At 34.1% G+C, this 18,502-nt stretch overlaps 1 protein-coding gene across 3 annotated transcripts in view; it reads left to right on the top strand.

Annotated features, from left to right (window-relative positions):
- LOC111861707 (endothelin-converting enzyme homolog) overlaps positions 1-3,528 on the top strand; it is a 131,466-nt gene extending 127,938 nt beyond the window's left edge. For all 3 annotated transcript variants that reach the window (XM_023846492.2, XM_023846494.2, XM_023846493.2), the window contains exon 15: positions 949-3,528. In XM_023846492.2, the coding sequence (XP_023702260.1) occupies positions 949-1,125 (177 nt within the window). In that variant the 3' untranslated portion in view covers positions 1,126-3,528. The remainder of the gene's footprint in view (positions 1-948) is intronic.
- The last annotated feature ends 14,974 nt before the right edge of the window (positions 3,529-18,502 follow it).

Below are 18,502 nucleotides of genomic sequence, written 5' to 3' on the forward strand. Positions count from 1 at the left end.
ACATTGGCAGTAGATAAAAATGAGATGTCAGCTTCATATTGTAGCTGCTTTACTTCCAAGAAATAATTGGATTGTAGGCTGGGTAGACACCACAGCTGGTCCGGATGTCATGGAGAACAGAAAAATATCTGCCTCTGCCAGAAATTGAGCAATTTCCAGGTCAACCACTCTGTAACATGGCCCTTATACCACAGAGCCAACCTGGCTCCACTAACAAATACCATTACCATCCCTGTCACTTATCACTGTATGAATCCTGAATCTGTATGATAAAGTCAGCAATACTGGTTTAAACACAGCTTTAGATTACATCAGTGTTCCTTCAACTGAAGAAAAGTATAATGCAATATACTCACTATTAAATCGTTGCACATGTACATGCAGGTGAGCATGTATGAGCACTGTGTGCAGGCAAATGTTCTAATGGAAATGATTTACATTTAATATCGAGTTTTAAAATATTATTATGATAATCAAACAATGGAGTTTGTGACATTTGGGGCATGTAATGTGCATGTAGGAGATGAAAAATACACATAAAATTTTAGTTGGAAAGCATAAAGGGAAGGGACAGCTTAGGAAACCTAGGAATAGTTAGAAGCATTATATTAAAATATCCCCTTAAGAAAAAGGGGGTTAAGATTTGGGCTGGATCCACCTAGCTTTGGATGTTATTGAGAAGTAGAATATAATGAAATAGGTAATGAACCTTTGGCTTTCTTAAGGGGTGGGGAATTTCTTGACTAATGTAACTCTGTAAGTGCTGAAAAACTCTTGATATCACAGCCAATTAAATATTTTCTGACTCCTCCAAAGGATGTCACTCAGTTATCATAAAACATGTTTATATCACAGCATGAGTCTTGGAATCAAAACATAATCGAGAATGTGCTAGACTGTTTGAGAAAGGAAGATTTTATAGAATAGTTGTTATAATTTGTTTTATAGGTATGGTGTTCCTCTAGTACAGATGAGGCAACAAATTTGCAAATTGAGAAAGACCCCCATTCACCAGCTAGATTCCGTGTTATTGGTCCACTGTCAAATCTACCAGAATTTTCCCAAGAATTCTCCTGTCCAAGTGGATCAAAGATGAATCCAAAAAGTAAATGTGAAGTGTGGTGAAATGAAGACAAGCCAGCAGCATTTAAGAAGTGAATGAATTGTGTTAGCATAACAGAAACTACAATATTTATTAAGGCAATGGTGGCAGGAAGATATAGCTGAGCTATATTGAGAATTTTCACTGAAGAAAGTACAGGGAAATGATTTTTAGAAGAATATATAAATAATAATGACAGCAACAGTAAGGACAGTATATATATTGTTACTGACATCTGTAATTTGAATGTTCAATTTTGAATGATGCATAATTTTGGTGTTAGAAAGCAGTGACTGAGCTCTCTATAGACGACCACTTTATCACATATATAAAAATATTGCAGCACTTTCATAGTCATATTCAGATTCCTTTATTTATTGTTCATCCTCAAACATTCTACTATAATGGAGGACAAGCCATCATTAGTACATCATACCAAGATGTATTATGAAGACCTATGAAGAACTCAACATCCAGGATCTAATTTTGATAATAACAATATGTTTTTCTGGTACCTGGTATCCAGTAAGACAACCAAAGGATAATTCTCATGACCAATAGGGTTATTTGAAGGTTAGGTACTTCACAGGAAGGCTAGGACCTAATTCTGTTATCTCAAAAATATTAATTTCTAATTTTTTTTTTGCAGTGAATATGTCAACTGTTAGTCATGAGGAGGATTGGCTACATATTATGTTGTTTATTGATACATCCAAAGGACAGCTTAATTGCAAAGCATAATATGCGCCATTTCATTTTTCTGATGCAGTATACTGCTCAACAAATCAAATGTATATCCTATTGAGTCCAGAAATGAGAAACCGAAATGTGAGGAATAAAATAGAATAAAAATGACAGCTCTTTATTCTTCTTTAATTACTGAAATTAAAAGAAATACACCATTCACTTGTGGAGAAGGAAATAAATTATAGTGTTCAGCTAAAGGTAATATTTATTTTGCCTTATCTGTTACTGCTTTGTTAAACAATATTCTATGCAGAAAATATTTATCCATGAACAGTGTCACTTGATTAAAATTTTACAACTATATCAGTAAAGTTAAATGCTTTCAAGCATAGAACAATATGGAAAAGAGGAAATAAATACCATGCAATCTGGATGAAAATTCTTTGAGATCTGGACTTTCCTGTACAAAATATGACAGAAGTCTGTATCTTCAAATTTCAATATTAATTCTTCAGATATGTAAATGTGTTTTGTATATCAGTTTCTGTAGGCTTTCATAAGAGCTCCTCTTACTTTTAGCTACTACATACATCATTACCTCATGAATGTTTGCTCTTGAATTCATTTTCAGCAATCAGAAGAAAGTAATAATTTGATTTGTTTTATTGGTATTTATTCAGCAATGCAGTTTTAGAATTATATGTTGATGTCGAGGTATGTAACAGTCATAAAATTAGTTAGTTTTAATACCTTTGGCTTTATCCATCATCTAAGCTTTATATTATGCAATGTTTCACTATTTCATCTTCAGGTGGTGTTTAGGGCTGGTCAATATGTCTAATGAAAATAAAACTACTGTTCTTTCCTATACCAGTGACTTCAGACTAGTTCTATCTAATGGACCAGTCACATTTGAAGAACCAACTTTTGTCACACTGAACTTTTTATTGAAAAACCTAGATGATGGATGATGTCCAGGATATTAAAACACTCAGAAATTAGTCATAATGTCAGTAAGATTTCTGTCTGAAACATGTGCCATAACAATTTTTGCTTATGATAGTATAACCAAGAGAGATGTTAAGTAGAAACTGGAATTCCACTACTTTTGTAGATGTATAATAAATTTATTTGTAATGTACTGAAAATCTGGCTCACCAAGGAAAAGAGAGCTTGAAGACCATTGATTACCATAAAAAGCCACAGTTAATAAGCAGTTAAAGCTGCTCTGTCAAAAATTAGTTCATATAAAATGTCACTAACCCAGAAGTGAGTTATTAAATACAAATGTGATGATTTTTGTGTCCAGTGAAACTAGAAGTTTATTACTTTCTTTCTGAAGTAACGAAATATTTTACATCCTTTCTCAATTGCTTAACCGATTTTAGTCCATTGTGAAAAGGGGAGAAGAGAGGGCTACAGCTTACATTTTGCAATATATCTTGATCATGAAATATTTTCCTTTTTGCATTTGTGTAGAAGATTTTGATTATATTTTGAATTAAATAAGCATAACGCAAGTCTGAAGCCATATAGGTAGAGGGGGTAAGAAATGAAGGTTGCTGAATGTTGTCTTAACATTGAAATCCTAATAGAAAATGACACCTGTTCCACATTCTTGGATTCTATTTGTTATTACTACCACCAGATATTTTGAATAATGGAAACTGCCCACGTGCACATGTATAAGCCTTTTTTTCTCTCTCGTCCTAAGCTCATCACTCACTTCTGAGATATAACACTGAACATCACAGTAAATTTGAACAGACAAACTGAACTCATATTATTTCATGACATAAGTATATGTTACATGTCATATCAGGAAAATCTTAAATACTGTCTGAATTTTTAGTCTTGGCCACTATGAAGTAAAATAATTGTGTGTTTGTTTGTTTGTGTGTGCATGCATGCATGTGCTCTTGTGTGTGTGTGTGTGTGTGTGAAACTGTATTATATCTGAAGAAAATACTGATAAGGAGTGGGGTAATACATTGTAAGTTACTCACAGCTCCTGCCTGGCTAGCTTACAAGCTCCTTTAATCCATTGCAACTTCAAGTGATACAGCCATGGGAATTTTCTATTGCAAGACATTTATTTATGCCATTTAGAACAGGTTGAAGTACTAAGAACCTAGAACAAACTTATGTAGAGATAAAGAAGGCATGATATTGAGTAGCGATGAAGCAATATTGGAAAGATGGGCGCAATATTTTGAGGAATTATATAGTAATGCCTCCGAACAAGCGGAAGGTATGACCATAGAGCAGAATCGAGGAAATTTTGAGGGTGAAGAGCCAGCGCTGACCACAAAAGAAGTAGAACAAGCTATTAAAAAATTGAAAAATAATAAAGCTCCAGGAATGGATCTCATCACGGCAGAATTAGTGAAATTTGCAGGCCCAGAATATGCAAAACACTTACATCAGCTAATACTTAAGATATGGATAACTGAAATAATCCCAGAGGAATGGAACCTAAGTATTGTATGCCCTATCCATAAGAAAGGCGATGTCATGGTATGCTCTAATTATAGAGGAATTATTCTGTTGTGCATAGCATATAAAATATTTTCCAACATTCTATTTAACAGACTCTCTCCCTTTGTGGAAGGCATAATTGGGGATTACCAATGTGGGTTTCATCAAGGAAGATCAACTAACAATCAGATTTTCACTATTCACCAGGTCCTTGAAAAGTGTAATGAATTCCAAATTGAAACACATCATCTTTTCATTCACTTCTGATCAGCCTATGACTCTATAGATAGAGATAGTTTTCTTCTGGCAATGGAAGAGATGCACATTCCATGGAAGTTAATCACCTTAGTCAGAGCCACTATGAGAAAGACCCAATGCCAAATTAAGATTCAGAATATGTTGTCCAGCCCTATAATAACTAGAAATAGAGTTCGACAAGAGGATTCCCTAGCCTGCCTTTTGTTCAATATAGCATTAGAGAAGGTAGTTAGAGATGCAGACATCAACACAAGGGGAACTATATTCTACAAGCCAGTTCAAATTTTGGCATTTGCAGATGATATTGATATTAATTGGTAGAACACAAAAATATATGAAAGAAGCTTTTCTTAAATTGGAAAGAGCAGCAAAAAATATGAATCTACAAATTAACCAAAATAAAACAAAGTACAGGCCGGTAACCAAGAAAGACTGTGCTAGTGGACCTGCATATATGGAAATTGGTTCATAAAAATTTGAGGTTGTATGTAGTTTTACTTACCTTGGATCAGAAGTTAACTGTAAAAATTACATCAGTGATGAAATAAGAAAGCGTGTACTTGCGGCAAATAAATGTCTCCATGGCCTTAGGAAACACCTGAAATCCCAACTAACACCCAGGAAAACCAAAACTATGATGTATAAAGTACTTATAAGATCAGTGCTATCTTATGCCTCCGAGACCTGGCCACTGTCAAGATCAGATGAAAGGCTGTTAAGTATATTTGAAAGGAGGATTCTGAGATATATCTTTCGACCAGTGGAAGAAAATGGAATATGAAGGAAGAGGTATAACCATGAGCTATACCGACTATTTAATGAACCACACATTATTGGATTTATAAAGGTGAAAAGGCTTGAACGGGCTGGACACATAATACATACCAGCAAGAATAGAATGATTAAGAAAATACTTAATACTAAACCAGAAGGAAATAGGAAAGTGAGAAGACCAAGATTGAAATGGGAAGAATTTGTGTGGCAGGACATAAGAATTTTGGGTGTAAAGAACTGGAGGAATGTAGCATCGAATGGAGAAGAATGGTGAGCAAACCTGAGGAAGGCCACAAAGGGCTGTCATGCCAGTGAAGATGATGATGATGATGATACTGTAATTAAATACACATTCCTACCTGGAGTCCAAGAATATGAATCTTAATATATGAATCCATGGAACAATCACTAATATTGTTGCAAACTTGATTGCATCTTTGAAAAAGTGAAGAAATCTAGAAGCAAAATACAATTGCATTAGAGTCTGAGAAAGTGACTGATGAATCAAATGCATTCAACTTTTCCATATTCATGCTATTCCAGAGTTCAGAATTCTGCTCACAGTTACATTGCTGCAGCCTCCTACAGTCACATTATTCAGTCACATTAATTCTGTTGAACTGAGTGAGTGTTCTTTCAGTTCTCTGAAAACATTTGCACTTTATACTCTCTAGCACATACTGGATACACAATAGTTCCATCTGAAAATGTAATAGTGATTCTGAAACATTATTTATAATGAAATAATAAACAATACAAATAATAGGGAAACAGAATTTTCCAGTCAGATCTGCACTACCTGCAAAATGAATTCTTCTTTCTCCAGATGCTACATAAACTTTCAGTTCTTCTTTCCCCTTATTATAACCATATTCTAAAATGTACACTTCTTTTAGTTCCTCAGATTTAAACTATGTTTGGTATTTACATCAGTTCCCCCCCTGCAGTTTCCTTTTTTAAGGTATTATTTTCTTTGTATATTACAGGATGATCCACTTAGTTACAAATGTTCTAGTCATTAGATTGTTTATTTCTGTATATTGTTACTGTATAATATATCATAATTTGTTACTGATTTTATGAACAATGTAATGACTGTAAAGTTCTGGAAGTTGTTTTGTTTGTGTGTTGTTTTGTTTCTGCATTTTAGCATCATTCTCCTTTCCTGCAATTGTTTAGGAGATGTTATGGTTGTGAGCTGATTAGAGAAGAAGGGACTATGGCCCTACTTGTTACATGTGAAATGTTGTTACTTTCTCTCAGGAACAAAGAAGTTTGCAGTATGATAAATTGCCTTGGGAATGGTCAGATCATAAACCCACAAAATGTAAAGCTGTATTTGACAGGCTATGTTTTACAATGATACAGAGTTACCAGATACCTAACATTTTGGAGCATCTCTCTCAATGAACAAATGTACTGAAAATTAAATACATTTTAAATGATAAAATACAGTATAATTTTTTTTAGTAATTGTTCTACATAGTCTTAAATGTATGACTTCTGCTATCATTAGATTTTGTCTCCTATATACTTTTCACAACATTAGGACATTGTACCTTTATCCTTCACCCTTGAGTATACTGGACACTAACTCTATTTTAAAGACAAGAGGAATCGGTAAACAGACCTGAGCAGAAAATTTATACAGTATGAAGGATGATCCATCAATAAAGACTATGAAACATAAAACAATATAAGAAAAATTACTGTATTTGAAGTTTACTTCCAAACCAGCACAGTACTTCAACCTTAAAGGCCAAACAGTTAACTCAGGCTTCTAATTTACGCCTTTTGTCTAAATTGTGGTAGCTAGTCATAGGCATGAGTGCTGGTATAGTGAGATGCTGCAGTGATGCCATTATGGTATACAACAAATACTTTTTGGAATCTGCATTTATTTTGAAATAAAATACTTCAAACTGAATATATATAACATACATATATATTCTCCAGTCTAGAAAACCGAGATTAACAGCTGCAAGGATTCGTTGCACTGACCATGTGACACCCTCTATCCGCAAAATTGGCACTAACTTCACAGACAAGCTGTGGTCACTCAGTAGGTATAGTTCGCTTGCGGACTCAAGCCACCGAGTTTTTGTTTCTATATATATATGCTTATATTTGCACAAGTAATTAACCAAGTTACATTAATTTAAAATATGAATGAGCATATTAATCTGTACACTCAAAATACCGTATATGTATAATTATGTTCTACCACATATTTACTGAAAGCTTCTGCGTGATTAGAGCACCTTCAAAACTTCTTGCATATATTTTCTGCATTCCTTGAAGGTCTGCTGAAGTCTGGTAATATTCGCTGTGGAACAGTGAACGTCTTTAACGTGATAAATCTGACAGCTCATCTCCATCTAGTATTTTAGTCAAAAGTGTATGATTTTTTTTTACTTTTGTGCTCCTTTATGCTTCCTTAGATTCACAATTAGCTACAGGAATAACTTTACCTCCACCTTTTAAGGGTAGGAAATGTGTAATGAGGTGGACAGCTAGGACAGATTGCCTATTTCATACGAGGATTTATGGGCACACAGGAAAAATAGGTGGAACATTTTTTTTGGAAACTTCCACAATGAGATGGAACTGGGCAGAATGTGTGAACTGTGTGGCTGAAACAGTGTATTATTATAAAATCACATATTCTTAACTTACATTAAAAAGTATCACCAAATAGTACAGTTGCATGATTAGCACTTTTGCTTCATATTCAGGAGGTCCCAGGTTGATATTTTAGTCTTGAGACTAGCTAGCTATGCTGACTGATGTGTTAACTGTCTACTAAAGTTCTCTGATCTGCTGTACTCAACAAACAATGGTATAAATCGCCAAATAATGCTATCATATTTTAATATCAATGAGCACTCTTCTGTATATAGAAGTTATTTTGCTTAATTATTGGCCTTCAAATCGTTTAAACACTACACTGATAAGTTTCTACAAAATTAAATATGTACTCCATCATGTTTTTGAAAAGTGTGAGTCTGCTATAATTGAAATTCATTGATTATACAGCACTGCCTATACAAATTAACCAACTGATCCTGAAAGCTAATTAATCTTGTCATACAGTACATGTGCTTTCATGATTCTGTGTTTATATAGTGTTTCATTGTGGCTCTGTTTGGATATCAGTCTTATTAAATATGTCAGTAGCTACTATATCTTACTCCGAACATTAAATTGAGAGTTATCAGAATTTTATGAAAAGAACCCAAAATAAATGTATACTTTCTATGTTATTTAATATTGTTGCATCTGTTGTCGAAGTAAAGCAGTATGAGTTTGAATATGACCTTAATTTTGTTTTTGAAACAATTTTGGGGAAAGTGTACACATGTGGAATTTTTCCAGAATAACTGAGTAAAACCATAAAAACTTTCAAACACGATAGTTGTACAGCTACCTGATAATCAAATTTAATGCTAATAAACTTCATATTGAAGAAGTATACTTGTTTGTTCCTGGAAAGGTAATGTTTATTTCAATTTATGCTGTAATGTGTAGTGCATGTAAAATTCCAAGTTACTTCTGGTTTGTAATAACTTTCACATTTCTTTCCACAGTCCTCAGAAACTTTTCAGTATATAGCAGACTAGCTGGCAAAGAAAATTAGAGAGGGCCGTTTTATGTCAAAAAACATATTCAGTACCTGGTTTATGTTTCATGCATGGACAGCTATAAGATATTTAAGATTACATTTTGATCTACCATTTCTGGTTTAAAACTGAACAAAGAATTAGTATTTTCTTAGTGCTTTTTTTTAATTATTAAATATTAATTTTGATACCTTTTAATATTTCCAGCCATAGGTTTTATCTGACCACACATTAAACATATTAGTTTTAGTTTTAGTCTCAAGACTAATATTACTATATATTACATTAAATAATAAGTATTTTTCCTACCTCCATCCTAAGTATATAAGTTATTATTTTGAAACTTGTTGCCCTAATGCACATATGTCTACATCTGATATACCTTTCCTTAACAACTCTTCATCACATTTGTTCTGTATTTGTAATATTCTTTTGACTAAATATTCTCACCTTGCCCTAACAAAAAGGAATTAACATCCATGAGAAGATACTTTGGTATTTCAGTTCATATGTTCATTGATAACATTATTTATGTTGTAATATTTTGGGGACATACTACTATTACGAATTTTTCTTCGTGATGCAGGTCCACAAATTTACAATTAGATTTTCAGTATTTTTTTTTTTTTGAGTACCAGTATACAATTGGTAAATTACAATCACAGTTTGTTATAAATTTCATTCTTGATACATGTCTTATCTACATGGAATCTGACAGAGACTTTCTGTGTTCTTAATGAAGACAGTTTCTGGACACTCATAAGAAATATTCCATGAAGACACTCCATCTTCACATACCTCTAGCATGTTAGTGAAGCCTTCAGATTTGAGGTTGTGTTACTGACATGATGGGTGTATCAGTGGTTATCCTCATATGTGTTCCAAATTACACAGTCTTGGGTGCTTGCTGATAATACAGTTAGGCAAGAAGTTATTACGTATAAAAGAAACAGTAAAATCAATTTTGAAATTTAGTAAATCAGACATATGTATTATAGACCACCATTACCAGTATATATAAGCATTTTCAGATAAATAGTTTTCTTGCCAGGATAACATTAATATTAACAACAATTTAACTGCTTTTAAATTATTTTGCTGAAAAAGTGAACTTTTAAAAATGTGATACTACATACATACTGTTTCACAATCTGTATTTATGCTGTTTACTAAAGCAGAACTTTTGTCAGAAGTCCAGTATTTATCTGTATAATATTTGTATTAATGCAAGTGAAAACATTATTTTGGTGTCATATTTTCATGTGTGAAAATGATATCGGTATATGTGTATATCATATCGATAATACCATTTCTACCTCAAAAGAGTAGGAATAATGCTCAGTCAATGGACTCACTACTTTTGAAGCCCTCAGCAAAATGGAGTGTCTCTTTGGAATGCATGTAATAATTGTTTACAATTCAGAACTCATTCAAATATAGCTTTACGTTTTTGGCAACCAAGCAAAATCTTATCCAAATTTGTCACTCTTGTCAATATTTCCAACTAAATTATGCAAATAGTAACATAAGTGGAGATACAAGCCTTTACAGAAATTGTCTTTATTACCTGACATTCAGAGTTTTATGAATCAGTCACCCATTCATTGTGATACCTTCAAACACAAATTTCATTCTGCACAAACAGTAAAGAACAAAGGATTCATACATTCACTGTAAAGATGTATCATTACTCATATAAAACAGTGCACTAATTTTAGAATACCTATATTTCTAAAACAGTTTATCTTTTCCATATTTGTACATGTTTGTAGTTTTCTTACAATTTTCAATATTAATACAAATTCCCTTGCTCTGTGCAAGGAGGATACAATGATTCTTTTAACAAATCAAATAACTGAACAAACAGAATATTTTTGAAGTAAGAGTTAAAAAGATATAGAGGTAATAGAATACGGTAATTTATAAATGAAAATCGTCATGCTAGAATTTAGAATATTTAGGCATACATGCATATGCAGTATATAAATATAGCTACATGTGGATATTTATCAGTCAAAAGACTGATTTTTGTCTGAATCCTGAATATTTGTTCTGAAGGTTTTGTAAATTAGATTGTAGTCATATCTTATAAATTAGAGATTTGTCTAATGAAATATCCTAGAAAGCAAGATGATCCAAGATTATTTATATTCAAATATTTTACCATATTGCTGTTATATGAGTGTGAAACACCTATTGACCCTGTGTATACTTACGGCCAAAATAATTGTACATAATGTGGCTATTTTAGAAGTGACTGGAGTTGCACAAAATGGTACTCATAATTCTGTTTTCTCGCCTCTTCTTGTATAGCAACATATCTCTTCTGCAAACAGAAAAACAGAAATAAAATGTTGCCATGTGCTAACATGAAAATGAATAAATATAATCAGTCACATTATAGGATGTGGATCAATATGACTACGACTACTTTCTAACAAATTTAATTCTGTTAAACGTCACTGTTGATGCCTTACACACTTCACATTTTTCTTCACAATTACTGAACTAAGACAGTTCATTGGCCACGCCATAGCTCAAGCAGTTATTGCTGGCTTCCCACCTCGGCGACCTGGGTTCGATCCCAGGTCTGGTCAAGTGGGATTTGTGGTGGACAAAATGGCGCTGGGGTGGATTTTCTCCAAATACTTCGGTTTTCCCTGCCAGCCTTCATTCCATTAATTGCTCCACAATCACCCTCACCTGTCATCTGGGGCTGGTACAATAGGCCAGAAGTGGCAGCAGTACAAGGGACTTTGTCCCACCCCACTAGCAATAAAATAAAAAGAGAGTTCATTCCTTTATGTCTAGACAAACAGAAATATTTCAATTCTCTTGGATTTGAGGTTCTCACAGTGGTGACTGTGAAGGGTTCTGTCTTCCAGGATATAATGTCATGTAGGCCAGTGAAAATCAGCTGACATTATGGAGGAACATATCCCCATCTTCAGGGCCAAAGCATAAGTCAAACAAAGAACCAGCATGAAACATCCCTGAAGATGGAGAAAACATATTCCTCTGAAAGGTCAGTTGAATTTAATTCATCTACATGGTGTTATAACCAGTGCTTGAGGTGGAATGAAAATAGAACCGGGATGGTTCTGCACGTGGAAAGAGGAAACGTGTTCAGACAAAGTGCGAGAAATGTGATATGGGACTGTGCATTCTCGGGTGCTTCAAACAGTACCACACAAAAGCAAAATTTAGTTAGATGATGCAGGGGAGTAGCCTGTACAACCATGAAACAGATAACAACAACAACAAAAAAGGTATTGTACATTGCATTTACTGCCAAAGAAGTAACGGGATGCTTTTAAGCCATTTAGAAAAGAACTGGGATGCCATCCCGCCGCATCCCGCTCCACCTCAAGCCCTGGTTATAACCCAGAAAATTTAACTGTTCCTATTTCAATTCTGTTTCTAAATCTTGTAACTTTCTTTGAAATAGCAATTTATTATATGTTCATTAAACTTCAACGGCCGAAGTTCCCCGATCGGGCCAGTGATGAGTATGGTCGTCACGGCCAAAATACCTCGTTTTGGCCAGTCAGGCATTTAAACTCTGCTAGTTGAAGCACACGCACACGCCGCTAGAAGAAGCGCATGCACAGTCCTAAATATTTATTTTTAAATGTAGTAATTACCACACAGACTTAAGTAAAACCATAATAGAGGAATTAAAATGATACCTAAGTGAACAACAGGAAAAAATATATGTATGAGTTATGCCCAAACTCTTGCATGAGCCAGTACTTTTATTGCAGATTCTACAGCTTAATGTATTAAAAATATATAGTAAAATTTGATGTACATAACTGTTGTTATCTGCTTGATGTATATATAGGCCGAAATTAAACTACAGTATTCAATTTCATATTGAACGCACAGAACACAGATCGCACTCTGTATCTCAGCCACGATGCAACTGTCTGGTCATGACCCTAGAAAGGGCAATAATCCCTTGCAGTTCTAACGGAAGGTTTTACCACTGAAGAAGGGACCCCTCTAGCTTTCTCTTGAATAGCCATTCTTTCATTCTTCTGACCTTCAGTCAAAGATTCGAAAATCCGAAGGGTGTAAGCAGTGCTAGCAGAAGACCAAATGATTTTATTGCTTCCATCTGTTTTATGACACCAGGGACTGCTAAAATTTGTCAGGTGTTACAAACAGAAATGAATTTATAATGCAGAACAACCCTGTGAAGAACTGGGAAACCATTTTTGCAGTATGCATCAAAATTAAAAGAAAAAATTGAATATAAAATATAACTCTTTGCATAAAAATTTTCAAAGCTTCCGTTATAATATGCGACACTATGTTCTTTGCCGATACAAAGTTAATTCCATCCATTTATCATACAAATTGTGTTAGATACAGCATTTTTAAACACAATGCTTAAAATTGTTTAAGCGCCCTAACAGGAACTGACATTTAAATGCAAAGTAGCAATGGGCATTTAAATACGCACCAGCAGCGGTGATTTAAATAAACTCCGGCCAGCTCAAGTTTACCACCATTTCAGAAGTCCATTGTTTATAGGTTAATTGCATAGATTAACTGTCATTACTACTCTCTTAAGATGACCCATCCTAGAGGAAATATCAATGCATGATGATGATGATGGTGATAACGACGTCAACAATGATGATGACTATGATGACCTCTTGTTTTAAATAAATTTGTACTTGTTAATTATTCTGAATTGTAAGATCTTTTGCATGTAGTTCAGTTAGTTACATTTATATCACTTATACACAGCAGGTCAGTGATGCTGTTCAGTTGTGTAATTATTGTTTAATTAATGACAAAGCCACTACCAAGGACTGGACATGGTATTAATTAGATGATGATATGTTTTTACTGCTATTCAGTCATCTTCAGTTGGTTACATGCAGTGTTTGTTCTGCTCAGTAGTTTGGCACAGTGTTATTAGCATTGTCATTTTTCATAGAAAAAGGATGCTAGTTTAAATTTAAACTAAAGTGTCCAATAAAACTGATGTTCAATTCACTACTATAATATCTAATATTCTAATTTGGATTTCTTCCCTTTTTTCATGGTGATTATGACATGTCTGTATTCTGTTATTGTTCCCAGTTTTGGGGTGGTCCTTCATGTAGTTGCTTGGTACTGTGTTTCTTGTGTTTCTTGCTGTTTATGTGGAGCATTTCCAATCAATGCTAACAGAGTACAATGTACAACACATGTAGCCGGCTGAAGATGACTGTATGTAGAAATCAAAACATGTGATGTCATAATCCGTTTAATTCAGTGTCCAGGCCTTGGTAGTAGCTTTCTCATTAAGAAATAATTACATGTCATGTCATGGACTATATAATTAAATCCCAGTGCATGGTTTTCACTTTCTCATTCATTAGTAAATAGTTACAATTATATATCACTGGTTGATTGATTGGTGTATTGTATACAAGTGACGGGTAAGTATAGTAATTTTTTATTTGCTAGGTATAAGTTCAGATGAGTATAAAAGCTTTCATTTCTTGTTGTGTCTATATTCTGGCAACACTAACTAATTTTTTGTTACTACGTTGCATGATTATAAATAAAAACTACTGCAATAGTTCATTTTTTTAAGTGGAAGGAAGATTACATAGAACTTCAGTAGATCTTTTTGCTGAAATTAATAACAATGCTTGTAATTTGATAGAATTATGTTTCTTTAATTATGAAAACACATGGATGAGTAGGTTTAATATTTATAAACATAACCAAAATTAAAGTTATATTTCATATTAACAACAGATTTATGGAAGGTGAATAAATGAAATGAAGACATTAAAGATACAAATAGATACTAAAGAGTTCCAACGATGGCATATTCATTCATTCGTCAGTAATCTGTCAGATGACAGGTCCACAGTCTCTTTCAAAACAGTTCCTCCACTTAATGCAATCTTCAGAATTACTGAATTTCTTTACATCCTCGGGTGAGGGGAGGGGGGAGACACCTGCTCTGCGTCCCTTAGAAGGAGCTAACTTCAATCCCTGGACAACCCAATGTCAGTAAAAGATTCTTGTTCTGATTGTTCAGTTTTTATTCCACAGATGGTGCATGTAGTAGGCACAAAATGGTTTCACAAATTCGCCATTTAATCCTATGCATTGGTCCTCATTTGTTGCATAAGATTTTCACCTCCCCTTCTATCTTAGCAATGATTGAGGTTAACAGACTCGACAGAGTAGGTGTCTCCCACCCCTCACCTGAGGACAGAAACATATCCAGTTCCTGAAACCTTGTGTTTAGAATACTGGACAAGAGACATAGTTAAAAAACCCAATAATTCTGAGAATTAATGATACAGTTTCAAGTTCAGATGCATTTATGACCATTTTAAACATTTCAACAGTATTCATCAATATAATTCTACTCCACCTTGGTTTATAATGTTACAGAAAGTTCTGTGCTGTTATTCTTAGATACGTGTATACATCTGGGTAATCTGTGTTCTTGCAGAAAAGAATGAAAAATTGGATGTCTTGGCTTTATTTTATCTACAACTAAAGTTTGTAATTGAATACATTTTTGGATGCAAAGAGTTTCAACAATGAATAGATAAGTGGCAACCAAGAGCTAAGCCTATGGTTGCTCTTTCTACAGAGTATGCACGAAATTTAATTTCTGATTCCGAAAAGCTTATATAAAGTGACATAAATTTCTTACCATATGTTTTGATTCATAGTGTTCACATATTTTTCATAACACCATTACTATATACAGACAATTGTTCGTAATGTTAGATTACTATAAATACTTTCAATTATAAACATATGAGAACAAACAGCTAAAACATATTTAAAACCGAATGGGTGTGTGGGTGGATGAATGGAATCCCCTCTTTAATATAGCTACTACTAAAATAAAGTAAAGTAAAGCTATCCCTGTAACAGGTTGTGGAGGCCCATAAGGTTGTGAGATGATGAGGTTCCCTCATTTTCTAGACCTTTGGCTCATAGATGGCGGCAAGATTGTCAGCCCTATGTGCCAGCCGCCCTTTACCCCCAAAGAATATTCCAATAATACTCCTGGTACTCATTTCTGTTAGAGGCTGAGTCGACCCCAGGGCCATAGTGCGGCTAGAAGGATTAGGTAAATTGAAAAAAATCCAATGACCTCATCGGGACTTGAACCTGCGACCTTCCGGCTTGTAGAATAGTGCTTCAACCAACTATGCTAATGCATACCCCATAGCTACTACTATACTCCTGATTATTAAGTCTAATTAATGGGAAAAGATGCACAAGTAATTAAAATACGTGGATAATACAGGTTTTGGATATGATCAAGAGGCCATTGTGATTACTGAATGTGGAAATTCAGATATGTACCCATTGCATCCAATTTGTTCAGTTATCTCAAAAGCCATAAGAGTTTTTGAAATAGTGTATTGAACATGAAGTGTGTAATTCATTTTCCTTTACAGGTTTTGTTCTAAACCTTCTCCTTTTGATAAATATTTAGTAAGTTACATTCAAAATATTTGCAAAAATGCAAATTCTCTGTTATAATAGTTCATAAAAATCTGACTGGCAGTTCTAGTGTTCTTTCATGTGTACAGACAGGAAGATTGAGAAAATTTGATAGGCCTCTATATCTATAATATTTGTATATGTTTTGTATACATTAAATTTCAAGTTATATTTTATTACCATACTATGCACTAAAATGTGAAAAATATTTTCATATTAATGTCGTACTGTCATAACTGAAGTATATAAATAAAGTAAAATATGTAAACTTTTGTTATTACCATAAGTAAGAATAGGTACTTATTTTCATTTAAAAATTAACAGCTAGTTTTTCCACATACAAAAACACAAATAGTACTGCTTCAAAAAGCTGTAAATTTAATTATCTTGTTAAATTAGTTATAACTTTCCATTCTCTGCCTGCGGAATAGGAACTTTTACATCAATAATGGGGAGTTCAAGGCAGGATTACATGTTTATGAATTCATATAGTGTTTTCAGATGTATGAGCAGAGAGATGTGTGGGTCAGTTACCATGTTATAAAAATTATTTATGTTTTATAAATATTTACCAAATGGGCCCTTATGTGGAAAATCTGAAGCATACAGAAATATCAGACTAATGGAATGCAATATCAAAGCTATAAACACATTTTTAACTCCTCTGTATCTAATTGTGTCATATTTCCCTTTATATTCTTGTTGGCATACACAAATTTATATTGGAGTGCCTCTAAATAAATCGCATTACTACTAAGCTTTGTATTAACACATACAAATAGATTTTTATTCGTTGACTAGCAGCAGAAATTTAACCTCTAACACTCTTTCCAGCTTGTCATTTGATGTATTCACATCTCTAACATTCCACTGGTTTAAACTAATCATATAAAAGTTTTCAAGACATGTATAATCATTTTGCTCTTTTGGGTGTGAACAGATAATGAGTGGTAGGTTCTACAGAACATGTAATGAATTTTCATGTTCCATAATGGGAAGAGAATTTCTTGACTAGCTCAGCAACTATTAGTTTTTCAAGAAAACCTCTTTTCCAATATATACATATAGAGTTGCCTCCAGTTTGCATCTCTGGTTTGATAAATATATATGTTATACCAACTGCCTTACAAGTGTGGAACACCCAATTATTTATTATTTATCACTATAAATTTTGACCACATGCAGTCATCATCAGTTGAACACTCAATGAAGCTAATGTCAGAAGAGTGACTTACGATGGGTTTGAATTTGAACTGCACAGTACACATTCAAGTCTTAATTGATATTTACACTTGAAGAAATTTAAAGCAGTTTACTATATTATTATGATCACACAAAATTATGAACTTGGAAAGTGAAAATGACAAAATGTACAAATACAGGGTGGGGCGCAGAAACTTCCATTTTGGGAAGACGCATTGTGAAGGGAGGGGAGGTTGCAGAAAAGTGGGGATAGCCTCAGCGAACGCAGCAGTCGCGGAAGTTTCTGTCTAATGCCCCTCAGTAGGAAACATGAGGTGGATGAGTGAACAGTGTACATTTGCTGTTGAAGCCTATTTTTCGAACAAACATTCCTACATGGCGGTGCAGTGTGCATTCCGTACTCACTTCGGAATTAAGCCCAGAGGTCCGGTTCCCAACCGGAAATCGATTGTTTTGTGGGTACAGAACTTTAGGACAACCGGGAGTGTGGTGAAAAAAATCATCAGGACGACAACGGACCGTTATGACACCAGAAAATGTGGAGGCAGTTCGACAGTCGATTTTGGGATCTCCAAGATGCTCCGCTCGCAAACATGCAGTCGTCCTAGACATATCCAATAATTCAATGTGCCGAATTCTTCACAAACATCTTCATTTCCATCCCTATAAGATGGTTGTTGTGCAAGAATTGTCACCACGTGATATCCAGAACCAAATAATGGCGTGCAAAACGTTATTGGAAACTTTACCCTTTGACGCACTTGTTTTCTTTAGTGATGAGGCACATTTTCACCTATCCGGATATGTCAACAAGCAGAATATGCGCTACTGGAGTAGTAACAATCCCAGAGAGCTCCATGAGAGGCCACTTCACAGTGATAAGGTGACAGTA

This window comes from Cryptotermes secundus, unplaced genomic scaffold, assembly GCF_002891405.2.
Source record: "Cryptotermes secundus unplaced genomic scaffold, Csec_1.0 scaffold235, whole genome shotgun sequence".
In the NCBI taxonomy this organism is placed as follows: domain Eukaryota; kingdom Metazoa; phylum Arthropoda; class Insecta; order Blattodea; family Kalotermitidae; genus Cryptotermes; species Cryptotermes secundus.